The sequence below is a fragment of the Emiliania huxleyi genome, assembly GCF_000372725.1.
Source record: "Emiliania huxleyi CCMP1516 unplaced genomic scaffold EMIHUscaffold_34, whole genome shotgun sequence".
Classification (NCBI taxonomy): Eukaryota; Haptophyta; order Isochrysidales; family Noelaerhabdaceae; genus Emiliania; species Emiliania huxleyi.
This window is the reverse complement of record NW_005199443.1, coordinates 414,928-437,532: the sequence shown is the minus strand read 5'-3', so window position 1 is coordinate 437,532 and position 22,605 is coordinate 414,928. Positions and strand designations below refer to the sequence as shown.

The window sequence follows — 22,605 nt, the reverse complement described above, 5'->3', positions numbered from 1 at the left end:
CTCTCTCTCTCTCTCTCTCTCTCTCTGTGTGTGTGTGTGTGTGTGTGTGTGTGTGTGTGTGTGTGTGTGTGATTCTGTGTGTGTGTGTGTGTGTGTGTGTGTGCTCTTTGCTAGACTCTTTCTCTACGAACAACGCCGCGGCTCCACGTGGAAAAGTGCTACAGATCACGCCGCCAAATCTGGCACGCCGCCAACATACCGCCGCCCCACGAGCACGACCGCCCCGCCCCCCATCTCTTGCTGCGGCTGCCCGCACGCGCTCGCACTGGCCGCCGCCTCGCTGGCCTAAGTGATGAACCGCGGAGGGTGAAGACCGAATAACAAGGCCGAGCTGGCCGTCCGCTTGGCGCCATAGAGCAATCCCACTCCCCGGACGCCAGGGCCGCGAGCGAGGTAGACGCCTCCCGCCGCCACTTTGAGCAACGGCCGCACCTGGGGAGGAATATCGGGAGGGGGGGTCTGGGGAGATCTGGGGAGATCTGGCCGCCACGTTGAGCAGCGGCCGCACCTGATACTCTCAAGGATCGGTGGTCAACGACCAACGGTGAGGTCGAGCAGAAGCGCGGCAGGATCAGAAACGGCACTGGATCCACTCGTGAGTTGCGTGCGGCACCTATCGGCTCCAGGTGAGGGGAGGTGAGGTGCACCTCTCCACGCACACAAGGTGGTGGGGCAAGGGCCAGCGAGGCGACCCTCGCGACTCCACGTCTAGACGACAGGAGCCCCACGGCATTGAGAGTGTCCGTTCTCAGTCATTCACACAGCGGACACCGTCTCGTGCCGCGCATTTGGAGCATCGCGCGGGCAAGGCACGTGCAGGTACCCTGCATCTAAGGCCTCGAGATCGGGGAGATGTGGGCAGATACGGGGAGTAGGGGGCACTCAGCATCTAAGGGCCGGCCGCCAAGCTCTCGGAGCCTGCAGCCTCCTCCTCCTCCTCCTCCTCCTCCTCCGCCGCCGCCGCCGCCGCCGCCGCCGCCGCCGCCGCCGCCGCCGCCGCCGCCGCCGCCGCCGCCGCCGCCGCTCCCTCTGCGTCCTCCGCCGCCGCCGCTGCGGCCCGCGCTGGCCCTCCCGCGCCTGCCGCCTCCGCCTGCCCGACCGCCCGCGCGTACGCCACCGCCGCCTCCACCGCCGTGTCGAAGGTGCCGAGGCGGCAGATCCTCCCATCCACCGCTTGCCGCGCCACGAAGGTTCCAGGGTACTGCTCCCACACGCCCTTGTAGCCGGTGCTGTTGCTGCTGGAGAGGTGCAAGCGCAGCCCCTCCGCCTCTGTCACGAGCGGCGCGGCGGGTGCAGCCTCCCTGTGCGTCGGAGGCGGCGGCGTCTGTTGCGGCGAAGCGGTAGAGCTGTCCGCTGAGCCAGCCGCCTCCGCCTCCTCCGCCGTCTCTCCCTCCCCCCCGCCTGCTGAGCCCTCCGCGTCCGCCTCCTCCGCCTGCTCCACCTCCACGTCCTCCGCCTCCGCGTCCTCCGTCGCCCCTGCCTCCTCCGCGGCCCGCTTTGGCCCTCCCGCCTTCCCCGCCTTCGCCCGCGCGTACGCCACCGCCGCCTCCACCGCCGAGTGAAAGTAGCCGATGAAGACCTGCCTTCCGCCCACCTTGTGCGACGCCTGGAAGCGGCCAGAGGAGCGGTGCTTGCACACGCCCTTGTAGCCGGTGCTGGTGATGCTCGAGAGGTGCAGCCGCAGCCCCTCTGCCTCTGTCGCCACCGTCGGAGTAGCCGGAGGCTGGTACTCGCCGACCGCACGCGCGTACGCCACCGCCGCCTCCACCGCCGTGTCGAAGGTGCCGATCCAGCCCAGCATTCCACCCACCTTGCGCCGCGCCACGAAGTGGGTACCGTGGCTCTCGCGCACGCCCTTGTAGCCGGTGCTGTTGCTGCTGGAGAGGTGCAAGCGCAGCCCCTCCGCCTCTGTCACGAGCGGCGCGGCGGGTGCAGCCTCCCTGTGCGTCGGAGGCGGCGGCGTCTGTTGCGGCGAAGCGGTAGAGCTGTCCGCTGAGCCAGCCACCACCTCCGCCGCCTCCGCCTCCATCCCCTCGCCGCTCGCTCGCTCCTGCTCCTCCCACTCGCCCTCTCCCACCTCTCGCAGCATCTCGTGCAGCGAGACGTCCTCCAGCAGCTCGCCGTCGTCGCACTGCACCGAGTACAGGCTCGACGCGCCGTCAAAGCCCACGATCTCGCCCGAGTACAAGGCGCCGTCAGAGTACTGTACAGCGACGCGGCCTCCTACCTGGAAGTGCCTCTCCTCCTCGCCGCCACCGCTACCGCTCCACCCGCCCTCCTCGCCGCCCTCCTCCTCGCCGCCACTGCTCCACCCGCCCTCCTCCGCCGGCACTGCCTCTGCCGCGCCTGCCGCCTCCGCCTGCCCGACCACCCGCGCGTACGCCACCGCCGCCTCCACCGCCGTGTCGAAGGAGCCCAAGTAGACCAGCCTTCCGCCCACCCAGTGCTGCGCCCAGAAGCGGCCAGAGGGGTGCTTGTTTACACCTTTGTAGCCGGTGCCGGTGCTGCTCGAGAGGTGCAGCCGCAGCCCCTCTGCCTCTGTCGCCACCGTCGGAGTAGCCGGAGGCTGGTACTCGCCGACCGCCCGCGCGTACGCCACCGCCGCCTCGATTGCCGTGCCGAAGGAGCCCAAGTAGACCACCCTTCCGCCCACACTGCACGCCGCCTGGTAGCGGCTCCTGTCCGCGCGCACGCACTTGTAGCCGGTGCTGCTGCTGCTGGAGAGGTGCAGCCGCAGCCCCTCCGCCTCCGTCGCTAGCGGCGCGGCGGCGGAAAACACGGCCGCCGTGCCTGCGGCCTCCGCCGCCTCTTCCTCCTCCGGCGCCCCCTCTGCGCCCTCCGCCGCCGCCGCTGCGGCCCGCGCTGGCCCTCCCGCGCCAGCCGCCTCCGCCTGCCCGACCGCCCGCGCGTACGCCACCGCCGCCTCCACCGCCGTGTCGAAGGAGCCGATGGTGACCTTCCTTCCGCCCACATAGTGCACCGCCTTGAAGCGGTTCCTGTCCGCGCGCACGCCCTTGTACCCGGTGCCGCTGCTGCTCGAGACGTGGAGCCGCAGCCCCTCCGCCTCCGTCGCCACCGTCGGAGGAGCTGGAGGCTGGTACTCGCCGACCGCCCTCGCATACGCCACCGCCGCCTCCACCGCCGTGGCGAAGTAGCCGATCGAGACCCCACCCACCCTGTGCTGCGCCCGGAAGCGGCCAGAGGCATGTTCGAGCACGCCCTTGTAGCCGGTGCTGCTGCTGCTGGAGAGGTGCAAGCGCAGCCCCTCCGCCTCTGTCACGAGCGGCGCGGCGGGTGCAGCCTCCCTGTGCGTCGGAGTCGGCGGTGCGGTCGTAATGTCCGCTGAGCCTGCGGCCTCCTCCTCCTCCTCCTCCTCCTCCTCCTCCTCCTCCTCCTCCTCCTCCTCCTCCTCCTCCGCCGCCACCGCCGCCTCCTCCTCCTCCTGCGCCTCCTCCTCCTCCGCCGCCGCCACTGCCGCCTCCGCGCCCATCGAACTTTCCGCCTCCTCCGTTGCGGCCCGCCTTGGCCTCTTCGCCGCGCCCTCCTCTGGCCCGCCTCCATCCGCCTCCTGCGATGGGCGCACACCGATGTCGGCACTGCACAGACCGTGCCGTGTGATTAGTGAGCGTCGCGTGAACAGGCGGCGGTCATGCGGCGGCCATGGAGATACGGGCAGATACGGGGAGATACGGAAAGATGTGGGGAGACACGTATGGGGGGAGGGGGGGGGGGCGAGGGCCACGGACACAGCAAGCTTCGCTGCCACACAGCACAGTCGTGTCCTCCCGAGATTTGGCCGGAAGCCACGAACGATGAGCATTCACTGGTCAAGCATCTAGGACCCGCCTCGTCGCCGTCCTCATCCTCGGGGCGCCGCCGCTTTCCCCCTACCGCTCGCGCGTACGCCACCGCCGCCTCCACCGGCGAGTCAAAAACCCCCAAGGTGCGTTTCCTTCCGTCCACACGGGTTCGCGCGTGATACTGGCCGACCCGATAAAATGTCACGCCCGCGTAGCCGGTGGTGTTGCTGGTCGAGAGGTGAAGCCTCAAACCCTCCGACTCGGTCACCACCGTTGGAGGGGGAGGCTGAAAGCCGCCGACAGCCCGCGCGTAGGCAGCCGCCGCCTCCACCGCCGTGGCGAAGGTTCCAAGACAGACTTCCTTGCCGTCCACCCAGCGCTTCGCCTGGAAGCGGCCAAAGTGCTCGTACACGCACTTGTAGCCGGTACTGCAGCTGCTGGAGAGATGCAGACGCAGGCCCGCGTGCTTGTCGCCATCATTCGACATGATGGCTACTATGGTTGCAGGTAGGGACGAAAAAAGAATTTGGAACCCGCTCTCTACAGGCTCGACACAGGTGCGAACTGGCGCGTGCTAGCACTATCACCGGCACACCACCGGAGCCGCCTAAGCGACTCCGTTAAGAACGGCAATGCACTTAGCACCGTGCACAATGCCGCTGTCCCCGCACGCTAGCTCGTTCACCGTCTGCCACGCCAAGGTCTGCTCTTCCCGAGCAGCGAGCTCTCAGGTGCGGGCTCTCGGGGGGCGCCGACCAGCTGGTAGGGAGGAAGGTCGAGCGCGACGCCGCGGAGCCAGGGCAGCGCGGCCGGGGCTGGGACCGTGAGCGGCGATCGCGCTCCGAGTCGCCCAGCGACGGCAAGGCAGGACGACGAGGCGCGACGGCCGTTGAGCGGAGGGCTGGCGAGCAAAAAGAGGCGCCTCCGCCCTGCGAATGCGCGCCCCCCCCCTAGCTAGGGGTCAGGGCTCTCTAGCCCGTAGCCCGATCCCGATCATCCGGCCCGCTGGATGCGCTTCTCAGCTCACCGGCCCTGGATGTGAGGTTACCGACTGCACTCCAAGTGCTCCAAGTGCTCCGCGCGCAAACTTCAGAGGGACTCTTATGAGTTATGCTCTGCAACGAAACCACTACGTATCGAGAGTTTTCACGATCAGTTCCGTTACCGCGGCGAGCGGCCCCGCCGGAGGCGAAGAAAAAGTTTGCCATCTAGCGCTCTCTAACACACATTTTTGCACAAATCGACGCCTCCAAACATATTCAATAAGACTGGTCTTCACTGCAGCACAAGGTAGGAATGACAGGGAGTCGGGCTGCCAGCGCACCACCCTCCATGGTGCCATGAAGTCCACCGCCCCACAACACGTCTGCGCGGTCCACGCCAGCGTCCGCCGGACCCCGCCCCCATACCACGTGGGGGCCCACCTAGTCGGCCTCGTTTTTCTTTGTTTTTGCGGCGGTAGTTTGTCGGCGAGGTCGGCGCGAGGGAAGCAGTCAAAAAAAAGGAGCCAGCCGATTCGCTCCACGACCGCCCCACAATGCTCCGCCGAGCTCTGCGCTCCCGACCGCTGCTGGCCGCCGCCGTGCCTTCATCGCTCTGCTACCACCACAGCGCCTCCTGCGCCTCTGGCGCTCCAACGGTCCCGGCGACGCCACCAGAGGATGGTGACCCGATGGAGAAGGCAAAGCAGCTGGTCGCGGACGCGGCCGTGGCTGTAGACAGGGCGGCGGCGGCGATCGTGAGCACGCTCGGGCTGGACTTCACCGATGAAGACACCAAGCGCGAGCTCGAGGAGGGGCCCGCGCGCTACGCCGCCTACCTGCGCCGCGCCACCCTGCCGGCTCGTGGCGTGCGTGTGAGCGTCGTCTCTCCACGCTTGCATCGGTGAACAGGCGCCGGATCACGCAGCTCTTCCTCGTCAAGGGGCGGCTGATCGCGTACACGTCAGACATCGGCGAGTCGGTGCGGCCAGTGGTGCCTGCCTCTGTCGTCCGCCTGGCGTATGGCAACCACCGCGCCTGGCGTGCGGTCCCCGTGTGCTGTGAACGGCGTCTCGTCATGGGTGCGGCTATGAACAGGCATCCACGCTGCGCCTGCACGCCCACCACGTGCTGTGAACGGCGTCTGGTGACGGCCGGCGCGCTGTGAACAGGCATCACGTGGGCCTACGTCGGCGTCGATGTCGTGTACAACACCTGCGAGGAGAAGGCGAAGAAGGGGGCTCGCCCGGGCGGCGGCGCAGCTGTGAACAGCGCCTCGTCACGGCGGACAGCTGTGCACAGGCGTGCGGAAGCCTCTTGATGATTCTAGCTCTTCCCTCCAAAAGACAGGGCCACCTCGAATGTGTATAGTTCCCTGCCCTGCCCTGCCGCACTGCCCTGCCCGCACACTGCCACACAACTGCCCAGCCCGATCCCCTACCTGCCCGGCCCAGCGAAACCCACACTGCCCTGCCCGGCCCAGACCACACTGCCGAGGTGTGAATACCTGCCCGCTCGCGAGGTCTCGGAGAAACTTGGGGTACACGTACATAGAAGTGGTCAATGAGAGGGGAGGTCTAGAGGCTGAAAGGGGGGGGGGGGGGGGGGAGGTTCCTTTTGTCTGTCTGCACAGGCGAAGGGCTCGCCTCCGATGGCGGTGCTGAGGACCGGCGTCCACGCGCTCACCTTCCAGTCGATTGCGTCTGTGCTCGTGCCCTCGGTCATCATCCACCAGGCTCGCTCACCCTGGCGAGTCCAGAGCTACAGACCACGCCTGCTATTCACAGCTCGTGCCCTCGGTCATCATCCACCAGGATCGCTCACCCTGGCGAGTCCAGAGCTACAGACCACGCCTGCTATTCACAGCACAAGCTTTGCCGGGCGGCGTCAGCATGTGCAGCGAAACGCACCCCCCCCTCCCCTGTGAAAAGACAGTGAGGCGTGGTCTGTACTCGCCAGCCTGCTCACCCACGTGCACTGGGCCGTGCGCGTCGAAGATGCCGTGCCAGCTCCTGCCTGCCTGAGGGGTGTGGAGGCATCTACCTTGCCCCCACACCCCGCCTCCGGCAGGTTGTCCACTCTGCAGACAACTTGACGAAGCGCTTCCCAAAGTTCATGGCCGGCGGCATGGTCGCGCGCTGGCCAGCTCTCGCCGCCGGCCAAGCCTAACTTGAATGAGTAATGCAGACTCGCTAGCCTGGAGCCGTCTTATAGGCTGCCCTCGCTGGTCGGCCTTGCGTTCATACCGCTGATGCCGTTCATCGATGAGCCGGTCGCGTTTGTACTCCCCATATCTCCCCATATATCCCCATATCTCCCGTATCTCCCCATATCTCCCCATATCTCCCCCGTAGTTTGCCCCGAGAGTATCACAGAGATCACCCGAGATGCCGCCAGCCGCCGAGGCCGCCGCGAGGCCGCCAAGCTAGCGCGGGCACTGACCGCTCGTTGGGAGCTCCAGCGTTGAACTGACAGGGAGGGAGATTGAGAGAAGAGAGAGAGAGGAGAAGACGAGGCTCGAGGCGTCAGCAGAGCTCTGCTGACCTGCTGACCTGCTGAAAAAAGAAAAATAGGTCGAGCACCTCATCGACAAGGGCTTCGACAAGGCTTGGCCAAAGGCGGACGCGCCGTCCGAGGGCGAGAAAAAGAAGCACTGAGCCCCGACACAGCAGCAGAGACCTCTGCCCGAGGCACGGTTCTCGTGACCGCCCCGGCGGGACTGCGCGCCGCCGCATGTTGTACCATTCGTCTGCCCGTGGCCGCCCCCGTGCTACGGCGGTAAGGGTGCCTCTCGCGCAGCGAAAGTTCGCGCAGCGACCAACCATGTATGCGCAGTATGTGAGTGAACCTGTGTAGACGTCTAACGATGAACTAATGAGAGATCACACAGGTCGTGTTTTTGTTAAGGGTTGCCCCCCCTTGCCCCACCACCTCGTGTGTGTGGAGAAGTTTACCTTACCTTACCTTACCTTTTTGTTAACTGCTGGTGCTGCTGCTGCTGATCCTATTGCTGCTCATGGGGCTGAGGAGCTGAGAGTAAGTGCGTGTAAGACGGCACTCTCGCGACTCTGGCGAGGGCAGAATCGCCGCCGTCCCATCTGCTGCCCCGGCGCTCACGGTCGCGGCAGCGGGCGGGGTCGCAACGGCCAAGTCAAAGCCCGGCTGGCTGCTCGTGCGCGGGCGCGTTGTCTTGCGCAAGAGAAGCCCCACCGAGACGAGCCCGGCGAACAGACCGAGGCCCACAAGCACAACCCACGTGGTTGGACGGTCGTCAAGGTACGTCGTAAGGGAGGCGTGCGCGCCGCGGTCCGCAACACACGCCCGAGGTGTCGAGTCCAGAGAGACAAAATGTGGCCGTATCGACTGACCGCGCCACCCGCACCGTGTGCCATTGTAAGCGTCGGGCGAACGCAACCCTATGAAACCTGCGAGTCCGCGACAGGCAGTCGCGGAGAGGACCTGCGATTCGAGCGCCATTTGACAGAGCGACCGACGAGCAGAAGGCCCTCTTGGTGGAGATTTTCGACCGGCCAGACCGCATCAGCGAGGAGGCGGCCGAGTCGCTGTTCAAACAAAGGTTCGCCGCACGCGAGGGCAGCTTTGCGCGCAAGTATCGGCTAAACAAGGTGCAGATCAAGTCGTGGATGTCGACTGAAAAGACGCGGCGGGCGAAGAAGCAGTTGGCGGCCTTGGCGGACGAGGAGGAGGCTGCAGCCGGACGTGGAGCGGGCGGGGTAGGGCGCGGTGGCGGAGGGCGCGGTGGCAGAGGGCGTGGCCAGGACGGCGGGCGGGGCGGCAAGAAGGGTGGAGCGCGCAGCGGGCGCGGTGGGCGCGGCGGGCGCGGCGGGCGTGGCAGAGGGCGTGGCCTCGGCGGGAGCGAGAGCGAGTCTGGTGCGAGCTCCGGTGAGGACCCTGATGATGAGCGCGCAGGTGAGAGCGGCGGGAGCGACGACGACGAGAGCGGCGAGGAGAGCGACCAGTCACAGGAGATCCCGCAAGGCACTTTCCAGGTGGAGGACGTGGTGGCGGTACGCAACCGCGGAGATGCGCGCAAGTACTACATCAAGTGGGAGGGCTACGCGGCAAAGCACAACACGTGGGAGCCGGTGGCGAACTTGCCTGAGGAGCTGGTGAAGGAGTTCGAGGAGGAGCGTGCGGGCTACATGGAGGAGACCTCGTGCGACGAGTCCGAGGACGAGGGCGAGGACGAGAGTGACGGCGAGGCGCCCTCCGCACCCGCACCCGCGCCCGCACCCGCACCCGCACCCGCACGTGCAGGGAAGCGTAAGGCTCTGGCGCCGCCGCCGACACGCCCGCCAGACAGCAGTGATGAGGATGGCCCATCATTGCATGCGCCGGCGCGGGCGGGGCGGGGCCGGGGGGCCAAGCCGGCAGCCAAGTCCGCACGGCCATCAGCCAAGCCAGCAGCAGCCAAGAAGCGTCAGCGACGGTAGTGATTCGCACACTGCATGACGGTATGAATCGTGTGTGTGTGTGCGTAAAACTAGATAACATTCCCATTTTCATTAATAGCGGCCTGTTTGTCACAACACGTGCTGCAAGACACGGCGCAAATAGGAAGCAAGTCACATTATCTGGTGGACGTATCCCTCGACGCGAGCGTGGACGAGCCATGCAGTCACTCGAATTGCTTGGACCTCTCCTGCAAGTAGAACGAAACATTCTTGGAGCTTCCCCCTACATGCAGGAACGCATCTCATCCGTGGCGACGCGCTGAGCCACCGAGCCGTACTCGGCCGCGCCGCCGCGTCGAGGCACGGGTCCCCCGCCAAGCAGCGACGCCGAAGCGTCGACCGATAGAGCGCCACGCCCAGCAGTATGGGCGTCGACCGCTCTCTCGAGCGGCCGCGTGGTGGTGCGTGGCGCGGACGTCACGGGCGCAGGTCGAACAGGTCCTCCTCGCGCGTCATCCCGAAGAACGGCCACGCGTCGCGCCGCGCGAAGACGGACTGCAGCGGGCTCCCCTCCGGCGTCAGCCCGTCGAGCACAGCCTCGTAGTCGGGGTCGACGTGTGCCGCCCGCAACGGGCGCAGAAGCAGCCGCGCCGTGCGCAGCTCCGCCGGTGGCGCCGCCGCGAGCGGTGTGGCCGCGGCCGGCGCGACCTCCTCGTCCGGCCCCGCGAGTAGCTCGTGCAGCGGCGTGGCCAGCGTGGCGCCGGGCAGCGGCGACCACCTGTTCACAGCGAGAGGTGTAAAGAGACGCTGCTCACAGCCCCCCAGGCGAGCGAGGCGCCGCGCAGCACCCGTCCTTGCCGAGCAAGACGAGGCGCCGCCCCTCCTCCGGACCCGCCGCCGAGCTCTCCACGCGCCAGCCCGTCGACACGCGCCCCGCCGCGAAGCAGACGCTGCCGCCCGCGCCGCGGGTGTCGCGCGCGTACCCGAACCAGTCGCCGCAGACGACGAGGAGCTCGCCGTCGCCGCGCCGCGCCGCCAGCGAGGGCCCGCCGTCGAGCTTCGCCCACTCCTCGGTGTACTGCGCGGCGTCGGGCCAAGCGTGCTCAAGCCACACGCGTTCCTCCTCCTCCGGCGTGCTCAAGCCACACTCCATGGTGCCTGCGTCCTCCGTCGGGAGAGGCTTGCCCGACTCGGCGGCCCGCCAGCCGTCTGCACCCGCGCTGCCATCCAGGTTGAAGATGGCGTGCCAACGTATCACGCCGTCCTCCAGCGTGGACACCCCTGCAAACGCCTCCGCCGCCCGGTCGGTCACAGCGGCCGATACCTCGCTCGGATCGACCGCCTGTGCTGGCCAGGGCTGCCGTTTCTCGGCCACGCGGACATCGACAAAGGCGCTGGCGGTGCTGACGTAGCGCACCACGACCGAGGCATCCCTGGCACCAGGTGTGCTGCTTTTGAGCCCCGGGCGGGCGATCCACCGCCGCTCCCACACGACGTCGGCAAGCTCGGCAGGCGTGCACGGCCACGAAGAGGACATTCTGCCTGCTGGTGGAGCCGGAACAGCTGGGCGCGAGTGCGAGTCCGTTTTTCTTCAGTGCAGCGCTTGTCTGTCGTCCTCCACACCGCCGTGGCGTGGCAGACGGTGAACGAGCTAGCGTGCGGGGAGAGCGGCATTGTGCATGGTGCGGAGTGCATTGCCGTTCTTAACGGAGTCGCTTAGGCGGCTCCGGTGGTGAGCCTGTGTGTGTGCCAGTCCGCGCCAGTCCGCGCCCTTGTCGTGCCAGTGTGCTGTGAGAGAGGCTTGTATCTTAAGAATTCTTCAGGCGCCTCCGTTTCGTTCACGTGTGTCCGAGCGCCTCTTTCACAAGATGCCTCGCTCTGCAGGCACCGATGGTCCCCCGGGGGGGCTCAGTTGAAGATCGGTGGTTTTTCTTGCTTTCCCATGGGAAGTCTCCGACGAGGGGGTGCGGTTTGCGTGCGGTTTGCGACAAGGGACCATCGGTTTGTATTATTCGTCTGAACCACACGTGTCCCTCCATTCACACTCTCCCATGTTCTCGAGGTTCTCGAGGTGGATATCCTTTGGCCGCGTTGGGTAGCGAGGATTGGTGTAACCCGAGCCACGGAGGCGTGTTTTCTGACGGCCGACCGTCAGTGCACGGAGTTGCCCCTTCTCCGACTGCCCCGGCTAGTTCACGGGTTTCGCGGGAGTGACCCCATGCGTCAAACCCGAGACCACACCAACCCGAGACCACTCTCCCATGAGGGTTGGGCCGCCTGAGGAGGGCACTGGTTCGCCTTGCAATGAGTCTTTGTGGGTGTAATACGTCTGTGAGTTGCTACGAGTCTTTGTGTGTGTAATACGTCTACGAGTTGCTATGACAGCAGGGTTTGATTTTTTGAGCCCCCCCCCCCCCCGCTCCCCCCCTGGGTCCCCCCCCCCCCCCCGTCCTCCCTTTCCTCCTCTTCCCCTCTTTGTTCCCCTCCGTCCCAGATATAGCCAACCCCTCCCCCGCTATCCCCTGCAGGTGCAGGGGAGAAACACAGTGAAAGTTGATGGGCTTGCCCATCCCGGAGTGGTTCGATCCCACACATCCTCGCGGCGGTTGGTGTAGTAGAACATCTTGATGCCGGCCACGCGCCGATCGTGAAGGAACTCGAAGTCGTAATCGCTGTTGTACTTCTTCAGGCGGTAGTACAGGAGCTGAATGGAGGAGCGCAGGTGGCGGGCCCACTGCTCGGTGGTCCAGGTCCGCGCACGGACCGCCCCTTCTGGGTCGCTCAACACCGCCAAGACGCTCCGAGGGAAAGAGAGGGCGTGCTGCGTCAGGTCCAAGCAGCGGTGCTGGATGCAGTGGAACGTGTGCGCGGAGAGAAGGCAAAGTTGATCGACGACGCAGACACGCCCCTCGGGATCGTCATGGCAACCTGACACTGCGCCTGGTCAAAGGTGGCCATGCACTGCTCGGCGGGCGTCGGCTCTGAAAACGCGAGGAAGTTGATGCCGACGCTGGTCGCCATCGGCAGGCCGTACACGTTCTGCATCATGGTGTCGTCGCGCCTCCGCACCGGCTGGATCATCACGGTGGGGTGAGCGAGGACGACGTAGTCCTTCGAGGGCAGCTGCTCCGGCAGGCGGCGCACGGCAGGCCTGAACCGCCGACGGGTAATGTAGGGCGCAGCCTGGTCGCCGGTCCACGCGCCCGCCGCGCGCTCGCGGAGGGCGTGGGTGTGCCACCGAGTGCTGTGTGCAAATCGGTGCCGGTGCGCAAGCAACGTGCCAGTGCCCAGTTACGTGCCCAGTGAGCAGTGTCACGAGCAGTGTCACGTGCCCAGTGTTGTGCACGTCCCGGTGCGCAAGTCACGTGCCAGTGGTGCGCAAGTCCGGTGTTGTGCAAATTGGTGCCGGTGCGCAAGTCACGCACGTGCCAGTGTCACGTGCCCAGTTTATACGTGCCCAGTGAGCAGTGTCACGTGCCCTGACGTGCCCAGTGTTGTGCACGTTTAGGTCTTTTGTGTGCGACCGTACAAGTGAGAGAGAGAGAGACGCATGTTTTGACGTGCGTCCGTTGTCGCGCCCTGGCCGCTGCGCCCGCGCGCTGCGGCTGCTGCGTCGACTACCAAGGCCTCCCGCGGCGTCAATCGCCTCGCTCGGCTCACGTTCCATCTGTGATGGGGCGGCGAGGCCGGCGGCGACGGCGCACCGCTGGTGCTGCTGCACGTTCCCCCGACATCCTGCATGCTGACACTGCTCTTGCAGCGGTGACAGAGCAGTTGGAGGGCATGAAAGTGGCAGACGAGCGCCGAGTCGAAGTGCTGACTCGGCGACAGGAGTGGCGTGAAGAGCTGACGGCACAGCAGGTAGTGGTGTCTTTGGCCACCCGCATGCAAGCTGCAGCACGCGGCCTCCTCACTCGTGCCGCTCTCAGGCGCATCAACACCCTTGTCTCACCCGTCAGGGGCAAGATGTCTGGCCTTTACCTCAACCGTGTCTACGGCGACCGCCCGGTATACTTTGCCTACTTCAAGCGTAAGACTAAACTTCCTCTCCTCCCAAGGGAAGTGCTGACCCGATTTCCAAATTCACACATCGCGGCCCCGGCCATGCATGAGCAATCAGTGAGTGCCCTACGAGTGCACTCAACGACATCATCCCTGAGCGTGCATGCTGACTTAATCGCAGATGCCTCTTCGGAGGCAGGTTTCCGGACGAGCAAGTTAGCCGCCCCTCCTAGCCAAATTGGTGGCGCGCCCCTTGCTGCCCCGCGTGGGCACTTGAGCGGCAATGGAGCGGGCACCCATGGAGACGGTAAGAAGAAGCCGTCAAACGCAAAGAAGAATGCAACACGCCAGGCCGCTGCCGCCCAGGCTCGGGCCGAGAGGGAAAAGGCCCTCGACTTTGCTCAGGGCGCAGGGCAGGTTGACGGCGTCTGGTACCTCGACTCCAAGGAACTGAAGCTTGCACTCGACAGGTGGGAGCGGAGGAACGACTCCGACGCAAGCTCTCTCCCACAATCTCTCGCACAATCTCTCGAACCCAGTGAGCGCGGCAGTGATGACTGCCCCATCCTCTCCGAAGATTCGTTCACCGGCTTCTCCGACTGCGCTGATTGGTAGGGCCCCCAAGGGCCTAGAAATCGCACCTCCCTCTCCCTTGTCTCCCAGTAGCTAAAAGACGTACGTACAAGTGTCGAGCAATTCCGTGCGCGAGTCTCGCTCGGCGAAGCGGAGGGCGTGGGTCCGCGGGCTTGGGGCGCACCCCACCCCGCTCAACGCAAACACTTCTCGCGGTCCTCCGCGGTCTTGCGAAGCATCGCGCGCGGCGCGGCCCTGCCGTGCGCGCGCACTTGCGCCTCTCATGGGGACTTGCGGCTCAGCGCATGCGCTTGAGCATCAGAGCATGCGGGGTCACAGCTGGGCGCCTCTCCGAGCAAACGATGCAGTGCGCACGCGCTTCACCGTCGACTTGATTGCGCCACAGCTCGCCAACGCAGCTGAGCTGACGGGGCTCGCGCGTCTCACCGCACGCACGCCATGCGCATTCAGCGAGGAGATCGCCCGGATGACTTGGTTCTCGGTCACCCCACCACATGCTGCGACCGCGCTGCGGCTCAGCACGTGTGCGCCGCATGCACTCGAGTGGGTGTTCACACTTGTGCACGGCGAGTGCAACGCTGAGCAGCACTTGCTCAGCTGCAGTGGGGCGCTCGACGCCGACGGCGCGCACGAGGCAGGGCCCTCCTCCCCGTGCACCGAGCGCCTCGTTACAAAGCTCCCTGCATCGCCCTTGTTCCTCGTGGCCTGGCCGCCCGCGCGCAACGCCACTTCAAAAGTGACGTTGCATGTGCAGTACGACGTGATCGACACGCAGCATATGCACATCGCCTCGGAGGCGGCCGCGCGAATCGGTCTCGGCGCAGCGCGCTCGCTGCCGAGTGAGTCCGTTGTCGGGGGCGCCGCGCTGCTGCTGTTCGTGCTGCTGTGTACTGCCGCGCAGTGCTGCGAGCGCCCCCTGCGCCGACGTTTGCTCGCATCAGCGTTTGTTGCGTGGATCTCGTTGCGCGTCGAGCGCGTGGGCGGGCTGCTCTTCGTCTCGGTGCCGCTCGTCGGCTTCCTGCGAGTCGACGTCGCTCTGCTGTCGCTGCTCTTCGAAGCCGTCTTGGGCGCGCTCCTGCACAAGTTGCACCGCCGCCTCGCGCTCACGCTCGCGCTCGTGGCGATACTCGTCGCGCGCTTCGCCCCGCTCACGTGGTACAGCACGCGTGGGGTGCTCGCTGAGTTGCCCAGCTTGGACGCCTCGGTGCACGAGATGGTGGAGATGCTGCCGGTGCGTACCATCGAGCAGTTGGCCGCGTCTGTGCTCGAAAGTCGGCCGTACTGGACTCTTGCGCACGTCGCTCATGGCCTCCCCATACTGCCTTACTTCAGCCTTGGCGTGAACAGCAACCATGCAGACGACGATGAGAGCGCGAGGCCGTTCTGGTCGCAAGCGTACGGCTTCCGCGCACTACCCGGCAATTTCGGTGGGCGTGCTCTCGGTGTGGACGGACGCGTGCACCGTGAGACGAGCCGTGCGTTCATGCGGGCTGCAACGTGGTTGCAAGCGCCGTTGCGCACGGCGCTTGCCGCGGCCGTCGGCGTCCCTCGCGAGCGCGTCGTCTTTGGCGGCGAGGGCGCCATTTCGCACCTACGCGCGCCGGCCGCGCAGATCTATTTGCCCAATGTGGTGTGGGCGATGCTGCTCAACCCACACACTGATGCGCTCCAGCGGCAGCAGCTCCAGCGCGTCGAGGGCGAGCCGTGCAACGGCTCGACGCGAACCGCCTTCCTGCTGCCGCTGCTCACGCCGCCGGGCACCGGCCTCAGCTGGTGGAAGGTCAGTGCGGATGGCGAGGTTGTCAGGCATCAGACGATGTACACGCGGGGGAGCCTCTACTCATGGCCGCTCACGCTCAAGCACGCACTCAAGCCGTGGCCGTATGCCGAATGGGATATCTCCGCCACACGCATGACGATGCAGGCCTTCGGCGTGCGATGTGGCGCGTCGTGGTACTTTTATCACTAAGTGTGAGAGATTTGATGCTGTCGTGCGGTGAGAGGCAAGGCCAGCCAGCTGCCAGCCGATCGTGGGTCGAACCCGCGACGGATAAACGTAAATTAGCGACGTTCGACCGGCGCGCAGCCGCGAGCCGGTGGGCGTAGCAGCCGGCACCGTCCACCACGGTGGCCCGGTGCGGAAATGAGAGGGGCAAAATTCAGCCTCAAATGGCGGCCTTTTTGACAGTCGTCCCGGCTCCGGCCAAGCCCCAATCGGGTCCTTTCATACCAGATCTGGGCCGAGTGAAGCCTGAGTGAGTAGGCACACGCCACGCGGGTGAGCACCGGATTCTCTCGGCCACTCACTTCCGTAGGTCGCCGCCTGCTGGCGCAGCGCCCGGATGAGCGCGGCGAGACGGATATCTCGAGGATTGCGGGAACGCACATCAACGATGAGGACCTAGGCGCCTATTCCAGCCGGAGGAGGCAAGGCTTCCCGTTGAGGCGGCATCAACGCCGCCCCAGAATGACATCGCGCCCAGCAGCGTGGATGGCAAGATCGAGGCGCAAAGCGAGATGTCGGAGGAGAGGGCGGTGGCGTACGTACCGTCGACACGGACATCGAGGGCTTTGCCGGCGAAAGGCGTTGAGTCGGAGATCAGGCGTGTGGCTTCGCGGTCTTTGACGGCGCTGTCTCCGAGGGACGGGTTATCCCGCGCCTTGACGAGCTCTGGTGTGCGCGAACCAGTCCTTGTGATTCTTGATGGCAGCGAGGTGCGAGCGCCCGCGGCCGCGGGTACGTGGATTTGCAAGTGCCATTGAGAATCGCGTCCGTAGCTGGAAGGGACTCAAGCTCGGGGAGCGGGACGCTCTTGGGGTAGAACTCAGTCAGGTAGCCGCCGCGAACGGTGTAGTACTTGTTTTTGTCGCGGGCGGCGCGCTTCTCGCACACCTCCTTCCAGTCCGAGAGGGCGGACTCGCAGGTGGCGATAGCTGCGGCGATGGCGGGGTACTTGGACGCACCTCCCTCGTCGAGGGCGAAGTCGGGGTTGCGGGCGACGAGGGTGCGCCAGTTCTTGAGGAGCGACATGGAGAAGTCGCTGTCGGCTCGCGAGAAGGCGGTGTCGATGTTGCACCCGCCCCATCTCGGTCGGCAGCTTGTTTTGCGGCATTGGTCATAGTGCAAGCACTGGCCCGGTGCACGTGGGTGTCCTTGCTCGTGCTCGTGTCTGCGCGTCGACTATTATGTGGTCAATCTCCTTCCCTGTGCGTCGCGACGCCTGTTGCTGTTCCCAGCGACTCCATTTGTTCGGTCTCCAGCAAGTAAACCATTTCCTTGTCCGCCGTCCCCACTTACTTATTCCCGCCCTCTCTCCTCCACCCATTTCCGCGTCACAGCATTCATGTTGCCGATGATGAGCACCCTCTCGTGCATGTCGTGTCGTATTACGTATATCGCTTGTTTGAGCTCCTCCACGCCTCGACAATTTCGTCATTGCTCTTTCCTGTATCTGGCATATACACGCCGTACACGCTGATTCGGTGTCTGCCATCGAGTGTTTCGAGTATCACCCTCCTCACTCGTGCGCGGTGATTATGTCGACCTCCTCGCTCCTGGCCTGGTTCGACTTTGTTGAGCTTGTCGGTGTTCCATACGATGCTCGATGGATGGTCCACGGCTCACGCCACACCTCGATCCTCGTTCGCCCTCGTCCGCGCTTGGCGTTTTGTGGATCGCTGCTCGTGCCCGCCCCCGACATCGCTCCTGTCAGCCCTCCCTCTCGGCGTCGGCGTTGGTGTCGCCCTCCCTCTCTCTCGCCGCAGGCAATGCTGGCGCCATACCCCTCAAGATCCCATCTCCCTACTCGAGTACCTATCTATCTATCTATCACTGCATCTCGCTCACGTCCTCTGTCGTCGTGCTCTCCGAGATGACACCCAGGTTGCCGCTGGTCATTCATCATGTTGATTACGCATTGCCATCGCGTCACTAGAGGGCGTCGTGGGCGCGTGTTTTGCTCGTTTTAAAATTACAGTACATGGAACCGACGATCCAACAACCGGGATGTATGTATGTAGTAAGGTGAAGAACAGTCAGGCTCGGACTGGACACCAACGCGGTATGGGTGGACGCAACCGGGAATTCCCGTTGAATTCCCAGAGTTCTTCCGGCAAACTCCTCACGGTGAGCGCGATCAAAAGAGGCGCCACTCCACTTTCACCGCTACAACTTTTTCCTCCTCGTGGCGATGGCAATCGTGAGCGCAGTTCTGCCGCAAGTGGGACAAGACGCGGAGGACTTGGCCGACCGCGTCTGCTTGGCGCTTCTGCCTTCTCGGCGCGGTTCCTGCATCTGCATCCTGCAATCGGGTGCAGCTCACAGCTTTGGGGCCGCTTCTGTTCTGCATTCTGCATCGTCAGCACAGGATGCGGAATCGGGCTCAAAGCTGTGAGCTGCACCCAACGGACAAACTCTTTGGGTCTGATTTTGCATCCTGCATTCTGCATCCTCGCTGCATCCTGCACCCATGCAGAAGAATCCATTTGGGGGCCGATTCTGCATCCTGCATCCTGCATCCTGCACATGCAGAGTAAACATTTTGGGCTGGGTTCTGCATTCTGCATCTGCATTCTGCATTTTCAGAGAAATACGGAATGTAGAATCAGCCCGTCTATGCAGAGGCAAATCCATGCAGTCTGTGTGCTGCATGCTACAAGAGTGCCTTATAGAGCGCCACATCTCTCTGCGAGAGACCCCCCCGTCTCCCAGCAGCCCGCTGTCAGCGCCGCGCTGTGCGGTAATCGTCTAGTCTCTGGTCTAGAGGGTGTGGAGGCTAAGTTTGGAAAGGAAATCCGGGGACGCGACCTACCTCGCCACAGACGGTCCCGCGCCTCCGTCGCCACACGGCCCCGCCGCACACACGACCGTCCGCTTTGTATGTGCCCGTTTTTGTCCGGAGTGAAAAGTCCAACGCGCTCGTCGTCGGCGGCTTCCCCGGATTTCGGATCGCCAAGCTCGGCGAACCTCGACAGCGCCTTCGGTGGCATGCACCTCTACTTTGCGCCTGAATATAAGCGATATATCGAGAGATTGCAGACAGACCTCTGCCGGCACCCCACACGACACACGAGCGGGGACGCGATCACCACCGCAACTCCGACTCGCCTAATCCTCGTCGCCGTCCGATCCAGCGCAATCCGACTCATAGTCGGAACCCCCGGAGCAGCTCTCGTCGCTGTCCGCCTCCGCGCCGTCCAGGTCACCCTTGTCCTCCAGCAGCAAGCCGAGGTTGTTAATCGAGGCGCGGCAGGACGGGTGGGACGAGGAGGGAGGAGGAGCGTGTGCCGATGGGGCTGAAGGTTGCTGGCATCCTGGATGTTGCAGGACAATAGCTAACACTAGGCACGTCCTATGCGCCGAGTGCGAGGCGGTGAAGGGAGAGAGGAGGGAGCACTACCGGGCGATGAGGAAAGGCGCGGCGGACGTGCTCAAGGCGCTACGATGGACGCCACCGAAGTCAAGGAGGCGGACACTCGCCCACACCGCAGAATGCGAAGCCCAGGCGCTCGCTGTACGCGCCATTGCTGGGGCGACGAAGAGGTGCGCAGGGAGAAGGGAGAGCGACGAGGAATGGGAGGCGATGGAGCAACTGCTAGCTGGACGACTACCCGAGCCGAGTGTGATGGACCAGGACCCGCCAGAAGACATCATGAGGGAGTATGACACACGGGTGGTGACTTCACTCAAGGCACTGCAGCAGACGGCGGCATCAATCATCAAAGTACGGGAAGGGAAGAGGAAGGGACTCGAGGCGGAGAGGAAGGAACGAGTAGCCTCGGAAACAGAGCGCCTGAGAGAGGGACAGAAGGAAAGGAAGGAGAGGATACGAGAAATGGAGTGGGCGGCGAATGCGTGTATTTGCTGGCGACGGAGGCGACATCGACAACGTGATGCCGAGGAGAAGGAAAGGGAAGAGGCAGAGAGACGCCTCGAAGCGGGGAGAGGCAGAACGACGAGAGCGATGGGGATGACACTCAAAACGACCCACTGCGAGCTCGAAGGCGAAGGCCAGCGCAGGAAACGCGGTGACAGGAGCGACGACGTGGCGAGCGCCGGAGGGAAGCGACGACAGCGAGGGGACGAGGACGACGAGCAGAGAGGAGAACAGACGGCGAGCGGCGCACGCGAGGGCGACCACGCAGGAGAAAACAGACGGGACGAGGGGAAGTAAACGCGGCCCGCCAGGAAGCGAAGGCAGACGACAAGATACGTCGCCGGACCAGCGACAGGAAGCGCAGGAAAGCAAAAAGAACAAGACCAGGAGCATGGAGACGAGGGAAGGCGCGAGGCGCTCCGCCGACAAGCAGCAGAGGCGGCGGCAAAAGTAACGACGGCCATGCTAACGACGGGCGGCACGGTGGTATGGGCGAAGGTAGGCCCCTCTAGCATAGCGGAAGGGGAACTCGGCCTACTGGCGACGAGGGGGCTGGAGAAATTCGAGGTGTGTAGCATCTACACTGGGGAGATCTTCCGGACAGGAACGGCGCAGCCACCAGAGACAGTACCAGACGAACTGTCACGACACACGGCAGCAGGGGGGACGCAGCTGGATGGAAGTGACGACGAGAGCGGGGACGACTTTGACAGCGTCGCGGCGCGGTGTAAATTCGACTGGCCTGCAGCATCGAATGAGCCGAAACGAGGCACGAGGGCGACGCACTTCGTACGCTACGAGGAGATACAATTAGGCAAGGCAGCTGCGCACGGCGGGCACCGGACAAGGAGCATGCCGCGGCTCGATGTGTACATATGCTGAGCTGGAGCGCTTTGACGTGCTCAAAATCCAGTCCGTCGACACTGTCTCGCAGTCATTCCACGCGCGCTGCCTTCTCCAGCTTCGTGTGAAAGGAGCCAAGGACCGGAGGGAGTCCTTCGTCACCTTCAAAGACGGCGCCACCGAGTCTGTCGAGTGGTTTGCAGGGCGGATCGAGGTGCTCAACTCGTTTGAGCACGACTCGTGTAAGCTGATAGACGAGAAGCCAACCGCCGTCTTTTCCGGCCTCGCCTTCACCCTCTTCGCCGCGCAACCGTCGGAGCCTATGGAACGCCTATCGGTGCCGCTCCGGACTCCTGACCGAGATGTGTGCTCCCATGCTATCGTCACGGTTTCCGCTGCCGAGTTATAGGTCGCCTTCACGCTGCTCCTAACGATGGCGGCGTACAAGATCACGGTGGCGGGCATGATCCCGCAGGTAGCAGAGACGCGGCGGTTCCTGTGTGCACCACCCACGCACCGAAAGCCACCACGTCCTGACACAGGTGTCCTACGAGACCTTGCTTGACCAATTCCTGCTCTACAACTTTTTCCTCCTCGTGGCGATGGCGATCGCCAGCGCAGTTCTGCCGCAAGTGGGACAAGAGGCGGAGGATTTCGCCGACCGCGTCTGCTTGGCGCTTCTCGGCGCGATCTAGTGCCTGATCGAGAGGCGTGGTTCGTGGCCAAGGGCCAAGGCGTGGAGTCGAGAAAGGAGTGAAAGGCTGGGGCGGGTGGTGGCGGGCTCGTGATATAAACAAAGAAAACAAAACATCTCTACTCTGATCATACACACACTGTCCCAATGCTATGGTACGTCACAGTCACACCTCTGCGCACACACAGCGGCCGTGGTTGCGCTCAACCGACTCGCACCCGGCGGCCGCGCTCCCGCGCTCGTTGAACTCGACGTGCTTTTCCTGCCACACCACGCACCCGGGGAACTCGGCCTCGTCCGTGGTGGAGCCGATGTGGGTCAGCCGCATCGTCTGTGCGTACGCGAAGCACTCATCCCGCGAGAGCAGCCTAGTCGCAGAGTGCCAACAGCCGTCAGAGGCCCGCGGTGCCACGCGCGGCGGAACCTTCTCGGGACGGAGACGCCGCAAGGGGAGGGAGGCACGCGCGTCGCAGCCGCCGCCAGCGACCACCTTGTAGCGCGGCAACGACCCCGCCGCCGGCGTCACCGCCGCCACCTCCGGCGCAACCTATCAAGGATATCCGCTCCGCCATCCTCCGTGCGAGTGTGTGCGCTGGAGGAGGGGCAGCCTCAAAATCAATGGGCGCCGCTGGACTCGGCCAGCTCGGCACCGCGGCCAACGCCACGGGAGTCAGCGCCAGGGTAGCGGCGCTCCCCGCCTCCGCCGCCGGCAAAGGCACCTTGCACCGTCGCGGGTGACCCGAGGGTGAGAGTGGCGTCGGGTTCGACGCCTTCTCAAGGGGAGGCCATCATCGGGGCACGCTCTCCTGACTAGGCACGGGCAAGTGGGGGCAAGGGGCACTCCCATCCCTCCTGTATACGGGCGGTGGCTGTCTCTAGTCTCCGAAGGGGGGGCTTGAAGCTTGACTATTCCACTTCTTTTTCTCAAAGGGGGGGGAACCAGCCATCTCTCTCGGAGCGGCTGTGCCTCGGCGCGCCATCGCGACTCAAACTCCGCCATGGGCAGCCGGCGGCCAGGCCCCGAGCCCGCCGCAACGCCGTCGCCGCCGCCGCGAGAGCCGCCGAGCTTCCGCCGCCCGCCGCCGCGCCGCCGCCGCCCGCCGCCGCCGCCGCCGCGCCGCCGCCCGCCGTGCCCGTGGGGAGCCTCTGCTTCGCCAGTCGGCAGGCTGGGCGGAGGAGATACCCCGGCGGGCGGCGAGGGGGCGCGGAGGCGGTCGAGCTCTGCGAGCGCGACCGCGGGCGAGGGGAGAGGCACCACGGCCTACCGCACCTCCAGAGTACCGAATCCAGCGTGGTGGGTTCAGGTCCGTGGGCGGTGCGGTAGGGGAGAGGCACCACGGTATGCGTGGCGAAGACGACATCATGAGGGCGGGAGGGCGGTGTGTTGTGCACTGTGTTCAG

General features: G+C 65.0%; 6 protein-coding genes across 6 annotated transcripts in view; 3 read left to right on the top strand and 3 right to left on the bottom strand.

The window, feature by feature from the left end:
- Positions 1-889: 889 nt before the first annotated feature.
- Positions 890-4,287, bottom strand: EMIHUDRAFT_463815 (hypothetical protein; the record flags this gene model as incomplete). The annotated part of the gene is made up of 2 exons (XM_005773355.1): positions 890-3,568; positions 3,910-4,287. 2 exons carry the CDS (start codon positions 4,285-4,287, stop codon positions 890-892), a joined length of 3,057 nt encoding a protein of 1,018 aa, XP_005773412.1.
- A 616-nt stretch (positions 4,288-4,903) lies between these two features.
- Positions 4,904-7,633, top strand: EMIHUDRAFT_450877 (hypothetical protein; the record flags this gene model as incomplete). The annotated part of the gene is made up of 8 exons (XM_005773354.1): positions 4,904-4,999; positions 5,263-5,655; positions 5,724-5,823; positions 5,953-6,044; positions 6,414-6,515; positions 6,851-6,921; positions 6,995-7,052; positions 7,354-7,633. The coding sequence occupies 8 exons, from the start codon at positions 4,904-4,906 to the stop codon at positions 7,435-7,437; spliced, it is 996 nt and encodes a 331-aa protein (XP_005773411.1). The 3' UTR covers positions 7,438-7,633.
- A 2,039-nt stretch (positions 7,634-9,672) lies between these two features.
- On the bottom strand, positions 9,673-10,771 carry EMIHUDRAFT_463813 (hypothetical protein; the record flags this gene model as incomplete). Its single annotated transcript, XM_005773353.1, has 2 exons — positions 10,044-10,771; positions 9,673-9,973 (listed from the first exon to the last, which is right to left on the bottom strand). Exons 1-2 carry the CDS (start codon positions 10,730-10,732, stop codon positions 9,673-9,675), a joined length of 990 nt encoding a protein of 329 aa, XP_005773410.1. The 5' UTR covers positions 10,733-10,771.
- A 3,282-nt stretch (positions 10,772-14,053) lies between these two features.
- Positions 14,054-15,760, top strand: EMIHUDRAFT_208044 (hypothetical protein; the record flags this gene model as incomplete). Its single annotated transcript, XM_005773352.1, has 1 exon — positions 14,054-15,760. The coding sequence occupies one exon, from the start codon at positions 14,054-14,056 to the stop codon at positions 15,758-15,760; it is 1,707 nt and encodes a 568-aa protein (XP_005773409.1).
- Positions 15,761-20,532: 4,772 nt separating this feature from the next.
- On the top strand, positions 20,533-21,205 carry EMIHUDRAFT_101680 (hypothetical protein; the record flags this gene model as incomplete). The annotated part of the gene is made up of 3 exons (XM_005773351.1): positions 20,533-20,847; positions 20,920-20,985; positions 21,053-21,205. The coding sequence occupies 3 exons, from the start codon at positions 20,533-20,535 to the stop codon at positions 21,203-21,205; spliced, it is 534 nt and encodes a 177-aa protein (XP_005773408.1).
- Positions 21,206-21,296: 91 nt separating this feature from the next.
- The window catches only part of EMIHUDRAFT_450875 (hypothetical protein), a gene marked incomplete at its 5' end in the record, with an annotated part of 3,251 nt that continues 1,942 nt past the window's right edge, over positions 21,297-22,605 (bottom strand). The window contains 3 exons of the mRNA XM_005773350.1: positions 21,297-21,572; positions 21,648-21,751; positions 21,831-21,923. Of these exons, the coding sequence (XP_005773407.1) occupies positions 21,371-21,572; positions 21,648-21,751; positions 21,831-21,923 (399 nt within the window). The 3' untranslated portion in view covers positions 21,297-21,370. The remainder of the gene's footprint in view (positions 21,573-21,647; positions 21,752-21,830; positions 21,924-22,605) is intronic.